The sequence below is a fragment of the Xyrauchen texanus genome, chromosome 6 (assembly GCF_025860055.1).
Source record: "Xyrauchen texanus isolate HMW12.3.18 chromosome 6, RBS_HiC_50CHRs, whole genome shotgun sequence".
Taxonomy (NCBI): domain Eukaryota; kingdom Metazoa; phylum Chordata; class Actinopteri; order Cypriniformes; family Catostomidae; genus Xyrauchen; species Xyrauchen texanus.
This window is the reverse complement of record NC_068281.1, coordinates 36,458,858-36,478,348: the sequence shown is the minus strand read 5'-3', so window position 1 is coordinate 36,478,348 and position 19,491 is coordinate 36,458,858. Positions and strand designations below refer to the sequence as shown.

Sequence of the window (19,491 nt, the reverse complement as noted above, 5' to 3'; positions counted from 1 at the left end):
AATAATAGAATAAGTAGTAGTAGTAGTATTTTACCCCAATATAAAAAAAACTGTTGTTCTGAATGTAAATACTTTATACACATTTTTAACATTATTATATGAATGCACGGATACTTCCTCATGTAAATCGGTCATGTTTGGGAAAAAATATATAGATTAATATGTAACATGTACCTTTCTTTTGTATTCAGAATTTTGTGGATACTATATTAGCAGACCAGACTTTGCCAGAATACTTGTTATTGTTCCCATTAATTTGCAAAGCATACTCACAGTCTAATTTTAGTAAGTATTTCGATCTACTGTTTTCCAAACCTCACAATCCAAATTTCTCAATAGAGCTAAAATGGCAAATGAAAGGTAGTTGGTTAAATTGTATTCACTTGTTTCTGAGATGTTGATAAGATTAGTCTTTGTGAATTTATAATCTCATCACGTGAATCTCCAGTCTTCTATAACTTTGTTGCCCATAATAGTGCACTTTGTTAAATGAGGGAATGCTGCATATTCTTAAAGTTATTTCAAGAATACCCATTATGTCCAGTCTCTAAAGATTTTTTTCATCAAATGATGTTATTGTAAGTTTATGCACTATGAACGAACATGAACTAACAATGAACAATTGCATTTCTGTAAACTAACATGACAAAGATTACAAAAATGCATTAAATAAAATAATGTTTATGATCATGATACCTAATGCATTAACTAATGGTTACGAATGGAACATTATATTAAAGCTTTATCACGAAGAATAAATTATAATAAACTATACATATCAACTAAGAATCTTGAATTAAGCACAACAAACTAGTGTTTTCCAAGCTTTCTTGTTTTCAGACACAGATATTGTTTCAAAATATTGCTTGATTTTGCCATAAAATTAGGATTTTGATTGGACAAGTTACACTTACATAACTCATTCTTAAAGTATGAGAAACTTGGCCAAAAGTAATAAAGGATTAGTCAAATGAAACTGATTTCCAGTCTTTTTACAACTTCTTCATACTGTACAATGTTGCTAAAGAGTAAAGACGGTCAAACAATGATAATTTGTGCACCTCTTTATATTTTTATGCAACAATGAACAAATATAATTACAATATTAGTGGAACAACAAAACAAACAAGAATGCAAGTATCCAAAAACCAGTGAACAATAAACATTTATTATTATTATTATTATTATTATTATTATTATTATTATTATTATTATTATTATATACTGTATATATGGAACAAAACAAATAATGAACTATTATAAATGATAATTAAATATCTAAGCACAACACGTTTTTTTCTCCTAGCTTTCTTGTTTTCAGATAAAGACTGTTTCAAAGTATTGCTTAATTTTGCAATAAAATTAGGATTTTTATAAATGAATTTACTCTTAATTAACAATTTACACTTTTGTATGTGAAAGTTGGCAAAATGTATTACAAAATAAGATAAATAAAATAACTGTTTTCTGTTTATTTGTCCTCTTTCTTAGCAACCTCTTCACATAATGTAGCGGTCAAAACATTAGGCTACATCTCTCATTTCTTCGTGAATGCACTGTCGTTTCGAAATGGTCCTAATGAACTGGAGACCAAAAGGGGAAACCCACAAGTATTAAAGTCACGCCAGTTTCAAGGCCAGAAATGTGAAACGTGGAGACCCCGTAGCGACCTCACAACTCCCTATCAATGCTGCAATATCCGTGCGCTTCTCAATATAGTCCCATGCCACTGCTCACAGTTCTGCTTAACATCGACAGAACGGAAATACACACGCCTAACATTTACACGCATTGAACTTACATTATAATACTCGTCTTGGCTAGTCAAACACACATCACGATTGTAATGTTTTTGCAGTTTCATAGGAAATGTCCAGAAGGAGTCCCGGTTTATAAAATCGCCTGAGATACACACGCACGCTCTTCCTTTCCAAGTGAATTCCGTAGTCGCGAACGGATCATGTCTAGCGGTTCTGCTGATTACAACAGGTAGAATCTACTGTGAGACGTAAATAAAAATAATTTTATGTTTGACACTGTCCGTGTATGTGTATATCGTTGAGTTAGAGCAGCTTTGGGCTAATTATAAACACCTGTGTGGTGGGTTTGACGTGTGCCTGAGGCCGCACAACTGGCTAACGCGCGCTAGCTCGTCTGATTACACGCTCATTACAGAATGTTGTGCTTGCGTACATCTCTGATTTATCTAGTTGTTATTTACACCTTCATTTTTGTGTGGTCAGCATGGTTGGCTTTTATTAAGGATTGAAAAATTAACGTTAACTACGCCCACCCTGAAATCTAGCGCATGGCCTCCATGCTTGATGGGCTCCATTGCATTCAACTTCTTTATTTCCTTTTACCTTTTAAACAATTTTGTAAGTTTTTGTAAAGTCAGAGTTATTGCAATTTTTCCATTTTATGGAGATATATGTCAGTGTGTTTAGTATAATGTCGTTCGAGCTTGCTCTTAGATTAAAAGTTATTTATTCGGTGAATATTGGTACCAGATTTGGACATGTGCTGTGAAGAAGACAGTTAAGTCATGATGTCGACCTTTAACATGATTATTCAAAGTCTTATTCATTTCACGTGGTATTTCTGGAATAGATGCTCACTGGCATTCTCAAAGTTGATACTCAAAAGTTCATGCTGTCTTTTCTTTTAGCTCACGAGATCGAGACCATGGAGGGCCTGAAGGAATGGAGCCTGATGGTATCATCGAGGTTTGTAAATCAAGTTTTGGAGAACAGTGGGGTGGAAGGGTTCATTAGTTCAATAACTGTGCTGGGGGGGAAAAGTGCCAGTTCAAAAACTACAAAATCCATGAACTATTACTGCCTTCAGATCCTCCTGCAATGTTCCCACATGATAGGGAGTGGGAGTGTTATGCAGTTTAATTTATTTTACCATAATTGTCATTTGTACACTTACAAGGTCTGGAAGCTCTTTTAGCACTGTTGCAACAATATGAATGGCAAAGAACTCTAAACATTTAATGGTATGATTCACTCAAATTGAAAACTCATCATTCACTCCCCTTCATGCCATCCCAGATATGTATGACTTTCCTTCTACAGAACACAAATTTAGACATTTAGAAGAATATTTAAACTCTGTAGGTCCATACAATGCAAGTAAATGGTGGCTAAAACTTTGAAGCTCCTAAAATCACAACGGAAACATAAGAGATCCATATGACTCCAGTGGTTAAATCCATGTCTTATGAAGCTATATGACCGGTTTGGGTGAGAACAGACCAAAATGTAACTACTTTTTCACTGTTCATCTTGCCATTGCAGTCCCGTGGCATAATTGCGATTTCAAGCTTGATTACACTTCCTAGTGCTGGATGCATGTGCAAAGCGCTAGATGGCGCCACAGTCCCCATCAATGCTCTCTTACCTGTGAGATGGGACTTCCTTCTCTTCATCCACTGGGCATTCCAATTTCTCCCATTCATTTTAATAACAGTGGTCCTCCTAAACTGTCTCTGATGGTACTAGGAAGTGTAATTGAGCTTGAAATCATGATTGCCAAAGAGACTGCTGATGTCAAGATTCCTATTGGGAAAAAGGAGTTATATTTTGGTCTGTCACTCAAAAGCTATTGGGGATTAAACCACTGGAGTCATTATGGATTACGAGCCTAACCATACATTTGCATTATATGGTCTGCACTTATATAGCGCTTTTTTATTAACCTTAGAGGTTACCAAAGCGCTTTACACTGTGTCCCAATCACCCATCCACACTCACATTCACACCAATGGCGGCAGAGCTGCCATGCAAGGCGCTAGCCTGCCATTGGGAGCAACTCAGGGTTCAGTGTCTTGCCCAAGGACACTTCGGAATGTGGGCCGGGATTTGAACCACCAACCCTGCGATTGGTAGCCGACCCGTTCTACCATCTGAGCCACAGCCGCCCCGTATATGGGCATGAGGAGTAAATTATGAGAATTAAAATTTTTGGGTGAACTATGACTTGAGGTGATTATAAAAGTTTGTGTGGAAGAAACTATAGAATGTTTTACTGGAATTTACAACAGTGTTGTGGTGTTCATATGCACTTGTCTCGTAAATGCAGTCATTCTGACATTTGAAGGAAGCATATTGCCTTTGTGCCCTAAACCTCAGGTTACTCCTGAGGTTTATGGAGTGGTGGTGGTGTAGTGGTCTAATGCACATAACTGGTAAACTGTTAATCAGAAGGTCACTGGTTCGATCCCCACAGTCACCACCATTGTGTCCTTGAGCAAGGCACTTAACTCCAGGTTGCTCTGGGGGGATTGTCCCTGTAATAAGTGCACTGTAAGTCGCTTTGGATAAAAGCGTCTACCAAATGCGTAAATGTAAACGTACTCCAGGGGCATGTAATAAAATGAGTTGTTAACACTTTATATAAGGGACCGCTAGATGACTAATGAGCCAATGCATGCAAAATGTTTTTATACATTTTCTTTCACAGAGCAAACCTTTCTATTTTTCTGTGTATTTTAAAAAAAAAAATTTTTTTAAAAGTGTTGCATTATCTATTGTTTGATTACTTGTGTTTGCCATGAAATAGCCTTTGAAGCTGATAAGGCAATAAAATCCAATACAATCAAAAAATTTAAATCTTTTAACAGAGCAACTGGAACGAGATTACAGACAATTTTGATGATATGAATTTAAAGGAAACTCTCCTTCGTGGAATCTATGCCTATGGTTTTGAAAAACCCTCCGCAATCCAGCAGAGAGCGATAATTCCTTGCATAAAAGGTACAGACACCGTTGCTTGGATGTTCTTGTATGTTTGTAGTGTAGTGTTTTTAAAACCAATAGCATAGTGCAGAAGTGTAAAATTGTCGGTTATTTCTCTATAGGTTATGATGTTATCGCGCAGGCCCAGTCGGGAACTGGAAAAACGGCCACATTTGCCATTTCCATCCTGCAGCAGCTGGAGATTGAGCAGAAAGAGACCCAGGCTCTGGTCCTGGCACCAACCCGAGAGCTTGCTCAGCAGGTATGCTGTACCTGAGGTCATGATAAACTTAAGTGTGTCTCAGACCAAGGCGGCATATTCTGGAAGTAGCTTGATTCAAGGTACTTTTTTGCTATTCTTCCTGCTACATCAGTGTATATAAATGTGGACTTTTCTTTGCATAACTCTGTGAACTATTTGGCTGGAAGTCATTTTCTAGCCAGAACCCCTGACAGGATAAATGATCATTTCTGTTATGGCCGTGAGTGTTTTGTGTTAGTGGTTGGACATGAGATTTCATGCCATCCCAGTGTATGACTGACTTCTGCGAAACACAGGTTAAGATATTTAGAAGAATATTTCAGCTTTGTAGGTGCATACAGTGTAAGTGAATGGGTGCCAACATTTTTAAATTCGGGTCCACAAAGGGAGCATAAAAGTGATCCATATAACTCCAGTGGTTAAATCCATGTGTTCAGAAGTGGTATGATAAACTATATCATGTGTTGATATGCAAGAAATCTGTGAATCAAAAAGAAGAATGAGAAAGTTTAATTGGAGATTGACCGAGAAGGGAGTAGAATTCATGGTGAAAAAAAAAAGACTTGCATATAGATCAATTTGTTACCCACACCCATCATATTGCTTTAGAATATATGGATTTAACCACCAGAGTTGTCTGGAGAAATTTTATTTTGCCCTTGTGTAAATTTTGGAGCTTCAAAATGTTGGCACCCATTCACTTACATTGTATTGACCTAAAGAGCCAAGAAATACTTTTCAAATTTTTGGGTGAACCAACCCTTAAATGGTTTTGCTTTTGTGCAGCAAAGTAACATGCAGAGGCTGTTTGTAAAAAAAAAAAGAAATAAAAAAATAGATCCGTGGGCCAGTTTGAGGTGATGGTATACTAGTGGTGCACCGATCGGGAAATTTGAGGCTGATACCGATTCCCTTTTTGTTTTTTGCCCTTTGCCTCACTTGGCAAGTTATATGCCGCAGTTGTATGTTTATGCCCCACACAGTAAAATTACATTAACACTTTACAGAAAGGTTCCATTTGTTAACATTATTTAACAACATTACTGTATTTAACATGAACTGAGCGTAATATTAGTTAAAAAATATACACTTACATTTTTTAACTCAAAAGTTGTATTTGATAACATTAATGCATTATGAACTATTAAAATGTTTATTTTTAACTAACACTGATTAATAAAGTCTGTATAAATATGTTTATTGTATGAACTATTAAAATGTTTATTTTTAACTAACACTGATTAATAAAGTCTGTATAAATATGTTTATTGTTTTTCCATGATATCTATTGTATTATCTAATGTTGAATTAACCATTTTATAGGGTGCTACCAAAGTTACATCAATAGTGAATTGCTAACATTTGTATTGAAAACAGTTAGTAATGGCTCTGTTGTCTATATGAAAAGGTCATTGTGACGTACTGTTAAGCAGTAAAAACCATGAGGGCATCACACACAGTAGACTTGTTAAAAAATAAGACGTATCTTTTACAAGCTTTAAAACTGCTCCAGTGAGAGATCATTCATGTCTAATGATTTGTTGACTGTCTTTTGGCATTTTGCTGGTAAACAAATCGCTAATTAAGCAAATGAAGACGCAGTGTCGTTATTGAAGGTTAAACGGTTACATCTGTTATTAGAGGTATTGTGACCAACATTAATCTGATTTAAATGGGGATCCTCACTGAATAGCACTGAGAGCATGCATGTTTGACACAACACTAATGTTGAAGAGAGTAAAGCTATAAAAGCGCTCACGAAGGCTCAAACGGTCTGTCACTCAACACAACGTCTGATTATGACGACTCGCATTAGATTACATGTAATCAGATTTGTATGTGCATGTTTATTGTATTTTGTATTTGTTTTTATACCCGTTAACAGCCTCTTTATTCTCTTCCCGCTCAGTGTGTAGTGAGTCAGAGTAACTACCGTAATGACTCTAGAAAACATAATATTCATACAGATGTTATTCTTACACATTTTTAAAAACAGTGGAATGTTCATGTGAATTACATCATGTCTGAAAGTTTAATTCATGAATGCTTAGAATTGCCAACAATTCATCCTGCAGAGGCCACACTGTCATGCATCAAGGTCTGAGCAAGCGCTCATTCATTAGAGGAACAGTGTATGTGTGATTCCCTGCATGCAGCAAAAAAGATCAGCCCTAAATCTAGGCACGATCAGCTGATCGCAGATTCAAGACTAATATCGGCCGATTTTGATCGGTGCACCCATATGGTATACCTTCTTTCGGGACTGACCTTTTATGGTGATGACCACTTTTCAACTGATCATACTTGTCCACTGTTTGTGCATAAAAATATTGGCAGCAAGTGCTTTAGTACACGAGGATACAGAGCGTTTAATTTAACACCATCCACCTCCTTCTTTCACTGAAGATTCAGAAGGTTATTCTGGCTCTGGGTGACTACATGGGTGCTTCTTGTCATGCTTGCATTGGAGGCACCAACGTGCGGAACGAAATGCAAAAACTGCAGGCTGAAGCTCCGCACATTGTCGTCGGTACACCGGGCCGTGTGTTTGACATGCTGAACAGGAGGTACTTGTGTAAGTAGACAATGCAATTTATTTAGGTTGAAACATGCAAGCTTGCTTTTTAAAGCTGAAGTGTCATTTTCCCCTAACAGAGGTACAAAAGTGATTTTTAATACTTGTTTTTACACTTTGCGGAAATCAATGTACAGCTTTCTTAAACGTTGTCTCGACTTAATTAGTTGGGAAAGAATGCATTTTATGAAGGGAAAAAAAATGACACTTCAGCTTTAAAGTGTAACTGCTGGTATCAAGTATGAAGTGATGATATATCATCTTTCGGGACTGACCTGGAATGGAGAAATTTCTAACAACTGATCATATGATTGACCAACTTCGTTGCAAGCTGCTTGCCAAGACGAGCTGGTCTGATGATTTAAATTTGTTTTTGAATTTCAGGAAACCTTTTTCTCTCTCTCTCAATACAGCTCCCAAATGGATCAAGATGTTTGTTCTCGATGAAGCCGATGAAATGCTGAGCCGTGGGTTCAAGGATCAAATTTATGAGATTTTCCAAAAATTAAGCACAAATATACAAGTAAGTTAAGACCCCGATGCCAGATGACTGTTTAGTCTTCCACTCAAAAGAACTGTGCTAAAATTACAGAGTTCAGGTCCTCCTGCTATATGTAATCATGCTAGCAGAGTATAATGTGGAAGAAGAGCACTTGCCCTGCACTGGAAATTAGACGGGCCGGACCTCTTTCTTAATGTCCAGTGGCTTGTGTTTCAAGGTCCAGAGCAACATTAATTCCGTGCATACGTTCTGTACAGGGCTCCAGACTGCACATAAAGCGGTCCATTTGCAACCAAAAAAAATTTATTGCGAGTGATATATTTGCTGGTGACTATATAAATTCACATGTTATGATGTAAAAAATCAGCATGTAATGTCTGTTTACTTGCGTGTTCTGTGAGTAGCCTATCACTTCATTTGTTGTGTTGACATAATAAAATGAGATGACGCGCAAGAAAATGTCAGAGGGGAAAAACGTTTCGCCTAAAACAAATTCATCCAGAGCAGTTAAATGCACAGGGAAAGTGAGGATCAGCTTTCAGTGTCAGAAAAACATGTCAAAATGAAAAATATCAGACTTTATCCAAACAATCCTCATCTCTGTCGAGCACAAACGCTAATGGCACAGCTGTTAATAAAAAAAAGGGTCCAGTTGTTCCAGCATGAGGGATAGAAAATGACAGACACAAGAGGATCATCTTTCCCTGTTAATCAATGAACACCCAAGGAAAAGTGCAGAAAGGCATTTTAAAACTTACTGGATTCAAGAGTTTGTTTGGCTCCGGTATGATCATCGCACACAGAAAATATTTTGACTTTTGTTCCAAAGCGGGCTGAGAAATTGCGGGGAAAATGGGTTTCATTGCCAGAACGAACCATTTCAAGAAAGAGAGAGAAAATGCATAGATAGTGAAAAGAATAAAAATGCTTGTGACCATTGCTCCACAAACAACACCGTTGGCACGTGCTGTGTCTCGTACATTTGAACTACATGATGAGATCATGATGGAAGGAGCTAAAAATAAAATGTAACACTGCCTATATGATTTCATGTGAAGAGCTGCCTTTCAGCACAGTAACTTCTCAGATATTACTAATAAATAAAAATGGATTGGATGTGTGCAAGACATATGACAACCACACAGCATGTGCTGAGTTTATTGGATGCATTGCAGATGAGATCAAAGAACAAGCACTGACAGACGCCCAGACAGCTAATTACGTCTCTTATCATTGACTGTGGCTCAGACGTTTCTGGGAATGACAATGTTATTGCATACTGCAGGCACATTTCTGCAGGTGTAGCAGTGGGTGTTTAGCTGAGCTTGAACACTGCCATGCACATGGAGTATTAGATAAAATAAAATTGTTTGGTGATGCTAAACAAACTGATCATGATTGGTGGCAGTTTGGGGCAGATGAGGCCAGCGTTAACATGGTGCCTCAGGAGGAGTAGGCGTACTTCTAAGAGGAGAAATTTAACATTCTTTTCACTGTATGCCACACGTTCTCCATCTTTTGTCATGAATCTTGGCCAGATGATGTACACATTTTTGGAGAAAATGAAATTAACAAGCTGAATTGATCAAGGCATCTTGCTGAAAAATGGATGTGACATCAGTGCTGTACAGGCAAATTTGAGATTGCTGAAAAATCTTGTAAAAGGACAGTTTTCAGATAAATTCTATTGCAGTTTGTGGGAAGTCCTACTGACAAAAGAGCCCTACTGCTCAGATTTCCAGACTGTTTTTCATCTAGTTGAGGTATTGCTTGTCCTACCAATTTCAGCTGCTTTGTGTGAACATGGCTTTTAGCTCAAAACAGGATACACACTCCATGTGTCAACCTTGGAATACTTCATCAGGATCAGCACAGAGGGCCCATCACTTGAGCAGTTTGGTCTTGAACCATGTGTCAGATGCTGGCTTTCTGAAAAAAGTCCAAATTACAGTCAATGGCCAAGTGATGCTGACATAATTATGGTCAGTGGTACTGGCTCAGATTCTGTGTAAAGAACATTTATTTATATATATATATATATATATATATATATATAATTTCTCAAGTTTAAACAAATTTAAAACGTAATGTAATTGTGTCACTTTAAAATAATTTTGAGCCCGTTTATTCTCTCACAGGAGCCAATGGCTCCTTAATTGTTTTCGTCTGGAGCCTTGCTGTGTTTTATTTATTTCCCTGTGTATGTATATGTGTTGAGAGTAAATGTTTGGTTTGACACGTTCCTTGTGTGTCTACGGAATCCATTTGCCATTGAATTACATACCGTTTAATATCCTCTTCTGTTCTTTTACCTTCAGTTGTTGACCACCAACAAAAAGTTTAGTTCTAATCCCACAGGACTACTTAATATGTGCCCAACAAAAACATGTTTAGATATGTTTGCTGAACTGCCACTATTTTTAAAGAGACGGTACAGTCTCAGCACTTGTTCTATAAGTCAATGTAAATACTTGTACATAGTATCATTTATGCACAAGTATCAATGTATTTATGCAATATAATATGTGCAATTTCAAGACATATTTACTGATGGAATACATGGATTTGGACATTTTAAAGAGCTAAATGTGACAATGTCAAATTAATGTCTTTAGTACACCAAGTTACAAGGTCACCTGTATAAATGACAGGATTAGCTGAGAATTTCTTTCATATGTAAGCAACATGGTCATTATAACTGAAATACATCCATATGAATAGAATTGAAATCCAAAATGACTCGAGAGAGAATAGATAACTTGTTAAAATGTATGCAATTAATCAGTGTTTCCCACTGGATTATGTGAGACTGTAGTGGGTTGACCTTGGACCCTCTGGGGGGTCTGGGGGCATTCTGCCCCGTAAGAATTTTGTACATTTTAAAGTTAAATGCAACAATCTGTTGCAAAATTAAGAGGCTAGATCTATGAAGAACTTTGTGCTCTTTTAAACATTTTTATGCTTTAGTTGTAATTTAATTAATTGGTTGCTGGGCTTGACATTAAGCATTGTCGTGTGCTTGTCCTCCGAATAAGTAAATTGGTCATTCACTTGTTCAGAGAGAAAAAAGGACATTTAAGTTACAGGCCTAAGTAACATGTCAAAGGTTTTTGTATGTTTTTGTAAAATTATGACCGATGCCCAACCTGATAGTGTACCTATGCTGTCAACTCTTCTCTACGACAGAAATGCACTGGGTAGGGGACGACACTATTATCATATGGTAATTATTTTATGTCATGTATGTAGTCAAATAAAGAAAAGCCTCCATTAACAGCAGGGGTCAAGTCAATTTTATTTGGATAGCGCCTTTCACAACACACAGTTTCAAAGCAGCTTTACAGAAGATAACTATAATGTCGATGAATCATCATTGTGTAATTAGATAAAATATGATTGTTAATAGGGTTTAAAAATAAGTAATTAAATGGTGTACTAATAACACCAGTGAGCAAGGTGAAGGTGCAAGGAACACAAAACTCCATCCAAGATTTTGGTTTAAACTCACTGTGGGGGCCAGTTCCCCGTTGAATGACATCATGAATATAATGTAAATATTACTTATGTATAGTTAAATTCATGGTTTAAAATTATTAAACTTAAGCGTTAAGGGTCTATGTTTAAATAAAGATATTATATGAACTGTAAGATTAATGATCAATGTCTTTTGATGTCCATCCTGGATTAACTGCAGAAGTTCACATAGATGCAATTGTCCTTGTTAATTGGCTGATGAAGCCTTTTGTTGGCAATTGTTTGTCTATGCATTCCATTATAAGAGTGTAGTCCATCAATAGACTGAGGTGATGTTGGCAGAGGTCAGTGAGGTGCATTGTAGATCAACCTGGCCGGTAATTTCGGTGAGGTACTTCTTACATACAAGGTTCAGACAATGGTGTATGATGTATCCCATGTCTTATGGTTGGAGTTGGCATCAGTTAATCCTCTGAAGCCCATCATAATAGACTGAAGTGATGTTTGGCTGGCACCTGCTGCATTTAGTCATCATTCAGCGTCATGTAGCAGTTGAGTTCAACACGAAGCAGGAATGGTCATGGATCCAGCCGGTTCTGGTGACATGGGTGTGCATAGTTCTATGGAAAGTGATGTACTTTTTAATCATGTGATTGCAGCAAGTTATACCGTGTACAATAAAGTCTACATTATCACAGTACCAAAATTTCTGTATTTCCGCATAGAGGAAGCCCATGAGCGAAAGAGGGCCAAATACCTTGAGCTGCTAGAGGCCTGTAGAGGGAATGGATGGAAGGCCTGCTGTGAGCCTATCGAGGTGGGCTGCAGGGGAATTCCAGGACAGTCTCTGCACTGGGCACTCAGGCTCCTTGGCATCAGATGGTTGCAGGAAAGAAAAGCCACCAGTAACATCATTGAATCTGTGGAAAAGGCTTCAAGGTGGTTGTGGATCAAAGGAGGGGATCCATGGTGTAGCATGCCGCTTGGACACAAGCTGGGGACTGATCATCCCCGGTTGGGTCACCCAGGTGTGGGTGTCTGATGATTAGACCCGAAACACCCGACGACCCTGGGTTCATCACTGATGATGTGTCCAAGCCGCATCATCTACATACAGATGGTGTTTCTCTAAACTGTTGTGAAATTTGATGATTCTCAATATCGGCTTCAAATCCACAACAAATAACACAATCGATTTTTTAATTCTGGACGAATGGTTTCAAGTTCTTAAGTAATTTATTTAAGACTAGTAAACAGTCAGTAATAAAAACGCCAAATAAAAGAAATAATAGAACAAAAAATACAAATGAAGAAGTTCTTAAGAGCAGCAGGCTATCAAGCATTCATGTAAACAAGAATGAAATGCAACAAAACTACTACTGGTCTTTACTGTATGATTGTAATACATTAATACTTTTTAAAGCTAATAAAGTCAAGAGCAGTTTGTGTTTTCTCGTTTTATTCTGGTTATTTATGACACTAGATAGCAGGTCTATTATCTTACATTTATACTTACATGTCAGACATTTTTATACAAATTGCTTTTTTCCTCCGCCTTTTACGTTCACTTTAGACATCACTCTGTGTTTACATACATACCTCACCTAGACGGGCATTTTGGCAGAATGTATTTGATAGTTCAAGAGCATATTTGCACAAGCATTTTAAGCGCGCACATATGCCGCCTGTCAATCAACAGGGCGCAGCTGTTACTAATCACTAGCAAACTAAAAAATGTGCTCTGGATTATTTTAACAGCAGAATAAGAATATGAACTTCATAATAACTGACAGGGAGTGAGAGATGCTTTGCCGAAACAACTGCGCAAAACAGAATGTTAGAGATCTTTTGTTATTATGAGAAGTGTAATCCAGTTCATTATGCAACATTTGTCAACTGGCAGGACATATTAGACTGTGGCAGGCCTCCACATTCTAGGTAATTAATGGGAAACACTGAATCATATCCTCAGACTGTAATGAAAATATACCTTCTATTGGAGAAATGTAAGCTTGAAATACCACCTGTTTTTAGCAGGGGGCAGTAAGCGCAACACCAGCTCTATAAGCAACACACCTATACAGACAGCTGTTTGTTTAGAGTGAGATGGTTTAGATGAGCATTCTCATTGGGTTCTCTCTCTTCGCTCTTTAAACAGGGTTTTCACAGGTCTAAAAAGGTCTTAAATCGGAGCAACAAGTCATTAATTTATAAGGTCATAGCATTAAATGCTGAATGAGGGATTGTTTTCTCGTCGTGGGATTGTTTACTTGTTGCGTTTTAAGTAGGGTGACCAGACATCCCATTTTGAAGAGGTGTGTCCCGGTGTCCTGACAATTCTCTAAACATTGTAATTATGACCTGGTTTCAGCTGGTAGGCTCACTGATTTTATTTATGTTTTTACTCATTTTCCTTCTTGCTATCATCTTTGATATCGTTTGCAGAGAAGAGAAGCAATTCCGAAGCTTTGCACATAGATTTGACGATACTTTCATTCTAGTCTTTCTGCAAATCTGCTGAAATGTATCTGGATACCATGGCAATGAGGTCATGCGCTTGGCTCGTACTCTTTGTCATCCTGTCATTCAGCGCATGTAGAAATGCACCAATAAAAATATTTTCAGCAACGAGCTGAAAGAAGCCAATCCAATTCTTCATGCAGCACGAGAATATGTAAGCCAGTATTTTTCTGTAATGTTAATTTCCCCACCTGCGCAGAGGTAAATCAGACAATGTCACATTTAGACAGCTACACTGCACTTTTACATAGCACAAACACTTATATGTTCAGATGTGGGGGTTGTATTTAGAATTTTCGTGAAGTAATTTCATAATTACGTCATGAAATATGACATCATATGGATAGGCTACATGGAATTTTAATTTGTACATTTAAATAAAGCTAAAATGTGGTTAAATCTTGAAAACTAAATCTAAAATAAAATATACATTTTCACTAACTATATAGCCTATACAGTTAAGTGCAGAAGTTTACATAATCCTTTCAGAATGTATACAAATAGCCTATAAGAGATTATATTTTTCATGTAGTTCTGCCCTTCAAATGCTACATAAAACAAAATGTACTCTTTTATTTACACATCATACTGTTCAAAAGTTTGCACCCCTTGGTTCTTATGTTGCCTTCTTGAGCATCAATACTTTTTTGCACCTTTTGTGTATTAGTTGTGTATCCCTCAGTTGTCAAAATCTGGACCTCATATATAGCCACTGTTGGGAAGAACTCAAATGTGCAGTAGATGCTGAGAAACCAAATCATTTTTACACACTTTTAAAATCCTCCTTAAACAGAAACAGAGATCAGCCATAAACTGTTAGCTGATTAAGCTTAATTTAGGATCATGAGTAAGCAGTACCGGTATTTAATTTTGACTATAATAATGATGATGTGGATAAGTGTGATATACCTATTGAATACAGTCTGAAGTTCATGAATAGTGCCAATTACAATTGCCTATACACACTAATGCAATATATGGTAGAATTAAACTTTGCAGTGTTTTTGAATCTGAGGTATATTTCCTGTCAGATTTAGTTAAATGTTAACTTAAGACAATTCAGTGCATCTGTTCTGATTATATTTGCTTTTGAGAGATAACTCGCCTGTTTTCTTTAAAATACTGAGTTGAACATTTAACAGCTCTTTCTGTTTTCTTGGTTGAGTGCAGTATGTTTCTTTTCCTTGGATATAATAATGGCTACAACAGTACTCCTAATATTTCTCAAACATGTTCTGTTTGCATTCAAGGCAAATGTAAAGTTTTAGAGATCATATTTTATCTTGACTTTATTTACATATGTGCCCTTGTGTTAATCCAAAAGTAATAAAGTATTCTGATTACATTCATATTGCTGTAATTGGATTATGTTGATTCATCTGATTACATTTATTCAGTAATCACTAATATGTAACTGATTACTTAAAGTAACCCTCCCAACCCAGCGTGTACATTGACACATCCTTAGAAAAGCTCTTACAATAAATCTCAAATGTTTTGCTGTTGACTGTAGGCCAATGATAGGCTTATGTTATAAATGGAATAATTATATGGAAATAAGCAATATATTGACTTTTGAAAGGCACTTTTTGTATTGTCTTATAAGTGCTTTACTTGCCTGCCCCAATGTAATGCATTTTAATTGTTTGAATTATTATAGTTTTGATGTGTATTATAGTTCTATCAATAATAAAACTAATAATATAATCATTTATATATTAAATTATTATGTTATGGACTTTCTCTAATGTGATATAATGTGAATAATTGGTCTGAATATCATGTAATTAATCTGATTAAATTTAATTGACAGCCCTAATATTTATGGAATGTTTTTTATAGTACATACTTGTATTTGAGGTGATAATGCTAAAATAATTGCTTGCTTGACCAGGTTGTGCTGCTTTCAGCCACCATGCCTGCCGATGTGTTGGAGGTGACCACCAAATTTATGCGTGAACCTGTTCGCATCCTGGTGAAAAAGGAGGAGCTGACTTTGGAGGGTATCAAGCAGTTTTACATCAATGTTGAACGAGAGGTGAGACACTGGTTTAAGTTTTCTTGTGCACATTATCTCAGTCCCTTCTTTTAAAAGCACCATGCTAAAATCATCAGCTCAAGACCTTCAGGTCTAGCGCTGGTGTTCATGCTAGTACTGGTAAATCTCAAAGAAGGAAGAGCAAAAGCTCACAGTCGGAAATGAGTTCAGGAAGGACCTCTTTCTTAATGTCCAGTGTCCTGGGTCTCAAGACTCTGTGCCACACATGACATGAACCCACAATATTCATGTATGAGGACTTCCAGCGCAGGTACTCTACTGGTGCTAATTAACTTTTATTACCCTGTAGGAGTGGAAATTGGACACACTTTGTGACCTCTACGAGACCCTTACAATCACCCAGGCTGTTATCTTCTTGAACACAAGGAGAAAAGTCGACTGGCTGACTGAGAAGATGCATGGAAGAGATTTCACTGTGTCTGCTCTGGTAAGCCATGCCAGATCTCTAAAACTTTTTAGGGCATTTGTCCAGTGACCTACAGACATTAGTGAGGATTGCCTTTAGTAATGGCACAATGTGTTTTATGGTCCAGCTTAGATGATGCTTGGATCAAGTATGAAATGATGGCCTACCATCTTTCGGGACTGACTTGTCATGGAGAGATTATTTAAACATGTCTGATCATACTTGTCCAGAGATTATCAGTGAGCATGTCTTAAGATGGCTTGCATTAAAGTGCTAAAACTGCTTTTCAGCATGGAGACATGGACCAGAAGGAGCGAGACATAATCATGAGAGAGTTTAGGTCTGGCTCCAGCAGAGTGCTCATAACTACAGATTTGCTGGTGAGTAGGTGTTACAGGAAGGTTTTGAAGATGTAAATTCTGAAGGTAATCTTGAAAGGTACCTACTTCGCAATCTGGCACAACACTGGTGCGCATTTGCTTCTGAATATTTACTTTTAGGGCATAAAACTTAAAGTACCATATATGGACAGGGACTTAAGTTGGTTCTGCCTTACTGATGTGAAACTGCTTTTCCTCAGGCACGTGGAATTGATGTGCAACAAGTTTCACTTGTCATCAATTATGACTTGCCAACAAATCGAGAGAACTACATCCATAGGTGAGTAAAATTATAGGTGATGTGCCTTTATCTCAGATGGTGATGCATTTAATGCTGACCATTTCACTATCAATGTCCCTTCCCAGGATTGGCCGTGGGGGTCGGTTTGGCAGAAAAGGTGTTGCCATCAACTTTGTGACTGAAGAAGACAAAAGGATTCTTCGAGACATTGAGACATTTTACAATACGACTGTTGAAGAGATGCCAATGAATGTCGCAGACCTGATTTAAACTTCTGAGTATTTAACGCAGAAATAGCCGTTGAATGATCAGTTGCTTTTGTGCTTTTATTGGAAAGAAAAAACTATTCTTATCAATGCTGGTCTCGGATCTGACTTGCGAATTCAATACGTGACGTGACTCTCTGTGGATGGTTGTAGGCTCCAACCATATCAGTATTTTACTGGTGGTGGTTTTTACAAAACATGGGTTCTTTACATGTATTCTTTATCAGGTATTTTTCCCCTAGTATGTTCAAAATGTGTGTGTTAGATGTTCTTCATCGTTTAGTAATTTACTTATGGACTAAAAGATACAAGTGCTGCATCAAGTCTGCCAATTATGTTATGCTAACATATGTGTGCAGTTTAACTTTGTTCACTTCATCTATCTTTTCAGTAATATAAAGGCACTTTTTAGTTTGTGAAATGTTCATTTAATTGTATATTGTTTTATCAAGTACTTCTTTTTGTGAAGTCCTCTTCAAAGGTGGGTCTTAACATCTTAAAAATGTAAATGTTCCTTGTAGCATTTGGCCCATTTGACAATAAAGAGGCTCATTATTCTGTCCGTGAATTGTTGTCTCATGACTTTAGTACACAAAGTTGCTCTCGTGGTCGATCATGGCACTAACTACACCAAGATCATGAAAATGTTTACTTGAAATGTGTTTGCTTTAGATAAGTGTCTGTCAAATGCTTGAGTTTTAAACATTAACTAGTTTAGCTTATCACATAAAATAACATATATAATTGCAGTTTCAGTTCCTTAAAATATAAAGAAAAATCATTCATATCAGGACCCATTTCTTAAAGGACTATATATAAGGCACTGACAGTTCTGAAAGCAATACATTTGGGCATGAGATTCTATTTATCTCCCAATAATACTAATTTACTTGAGCAGTCACTTGAGTCTTGTACCCAAAACATCTTTGTTTGAAAAGTGCATTCAGCATAGCACATTTGAATTGCAAATATTGCCATTTTTCTTTTGTAACGATAGATGGCAAGGCATGTGAGCCTTAACGAGTTGAGTAAAATTAATCCAGTTGAAGAAATAAAACTTAACTCTCAAAGCAATTAATCAAATGTTATTGTGTTAGCACTCACTTTGCCTGTTGTTCACTTCATTCAAATTAAAACCCAGGATTTGGACACTTTAGATCTAACTGCATAAACCAGTGGTTCTCAAATGTTTTGACTCAACAAGCATATCAGATTCCAGACGTTTCAGGGACTGTCAGTTTCTACATTATGGCATACAATATTTTAACATTAAAAGTTATATTTTAATATTAGTTTAATAATTTGAAGTGAACTTGAGGCCCCCATGGAAGTTTGCTGAAGCCCCCTTAATGGGCCACGGTCCCCTGGTAGAGAACCAAGGCCATAAACCATTATCCCATTGGTGTTTTGTATTTGGTTCTTGTTTTGTGGATTTGTAGGTTTGTAAAAAAAACAATTCAGAGCACAATAAACCCCATTATATAGTGTGCATTTTATCTCCTGGTAAAACACTGGACGCATCACATTTTATAATCAGGAAAACAGCTGGTGTCCATTATGATCTCTGTCTGTTTTTAAGCTTTATTATAAGGCATGAAAAATATTAAAACCATTTTGCATATAGGCCTACAAATTATATTTATTTTTGTGTAAGAAAGTGTCTCTTAATCAAAGAGCCTAGGGATCACATTAGCTGGAAAGGCACACATGGAGCCTCAAATATTTTATAGTGCTGTTTTTGCAAACAAAGAGAAAACATCTACCATTACCTTAAGTTTAACCTTATTATCCATTGGGCAACAACACAAAAACTATAAATTAAAAGAAATATTGAAAGAAAATAAATATTGCATAAATTGAATCTTATGAAACCTGTCAAGAGAATGTCCTGGTCATACTTTCCCTAATCAATAATAATAATAACAAATATATATATATATATATATATATATATATATATATATATATATATATTTATTTATTATTTATTTTTTTCAATAAATAAAATGAAGCATATGTTTAAGACCATTAAGATTTTATGCATTTTGACATTATTTCCAGGAC

The 19,491-nt window shown here is 36.6% G+C and overlaps 1 protein-coding gene and 4 non-coding genes across 5 annotated transcripts; all 5 read left to right on the top strand.

The window, feature by feature from the left end:
- The first annotated feature begins 1,891 nt into the window (after positions 1 to 1,891).
- Positions 1,892 to 17,989, top strand: eif4a2 (eukaryotic translation initiation factor 4A, isoform 2). The gene is made up of 11 exons (XM_052129147.1): positions 1,892 to 1,989; positions 2,669 to 2,726; positions 4,628 to 4,760; positions 4,865 to 5,004; positions 7,411 to 7,579; positions 7,993 to 8,102; positions 15,970 to 16,113; positions 16,424 to 16,561; positions 16,831 to 16,920; positions 17,121 to 17,200; positions 17,287 to 17,989. Exons 1-11 carry the CDS (start codon positions 1,961 to 1,963, stop codon positions 17,429 to 17,431), a joined length of 1,236 nt encoding a protein of 411 aa, XP_051985107.1. The 5' UTR covers positions 1,892 to 1,960; the 3' UTR covers positions 17,432 to 17,989.
- LOC127645894 (small nucleolar RNA SNORD2) lies at positions 7,819 to 7,888 on the top strand. The gene has a single exon (XR_007970861.1). It is a non-coding gene; the product is annotated as a small nucleolar RNA SNORD2 (small nucleolar RNA).
- LOC127645889 (small nucleolar RNA SNORA81) lies at positions 8,138 to 8,314 on the top strand. The gene has a single exon (XR_007970856.1). It is a non-coding gene; the product is annotated as a small nucleolar RNA SNORA81 (small nucleolar RNA).
- LOC127645890 (small nucleolar RNA SNORA81) lies at positions 16,156 to 16,341 on the top strand. The gene has a single exon (XR_007970857.1). It is a non-coding gene; the product is annotated as a small nucleolar RNA SNORA81 (small nucleolar RNA).
- LOC127645895 (small nucleolar RNA SNORD2) lies at positions 16,689 to 16,762 on the top strand. Its single transcript, XR_007970862.1, has one exon. It is a non-coding gene; the product is annotated as a small nucleolar RNA SNORD2 (small nucleolar RNA).
- Positions 17,990 to 19,491: the final 1,502 nt, after the last annotated feature.

Bases quoted from the DNA above. Each gene is read 5' to 3' on its own strand.
- eif4a2 (XM_052129147.1), top strand. From the start codon at position 1,961: ATGTCTAGCGGTTCTGCTGATTACAACAG. The intron at 4,761-4,864 runs GTACAGACACCG...ATTTCTCTATAG, and splicing joins GATAATTCCTTGCATAAAAG to GTTATGATGTTATCGCGCAG. The intron at 8,103-15,969 runs GTAAGTTAAGAC...TTGCTTGACCAG, and splicing joins AATTAAGCACAAATATACAA to GTTGTGCTGCTTTCAGCCAC.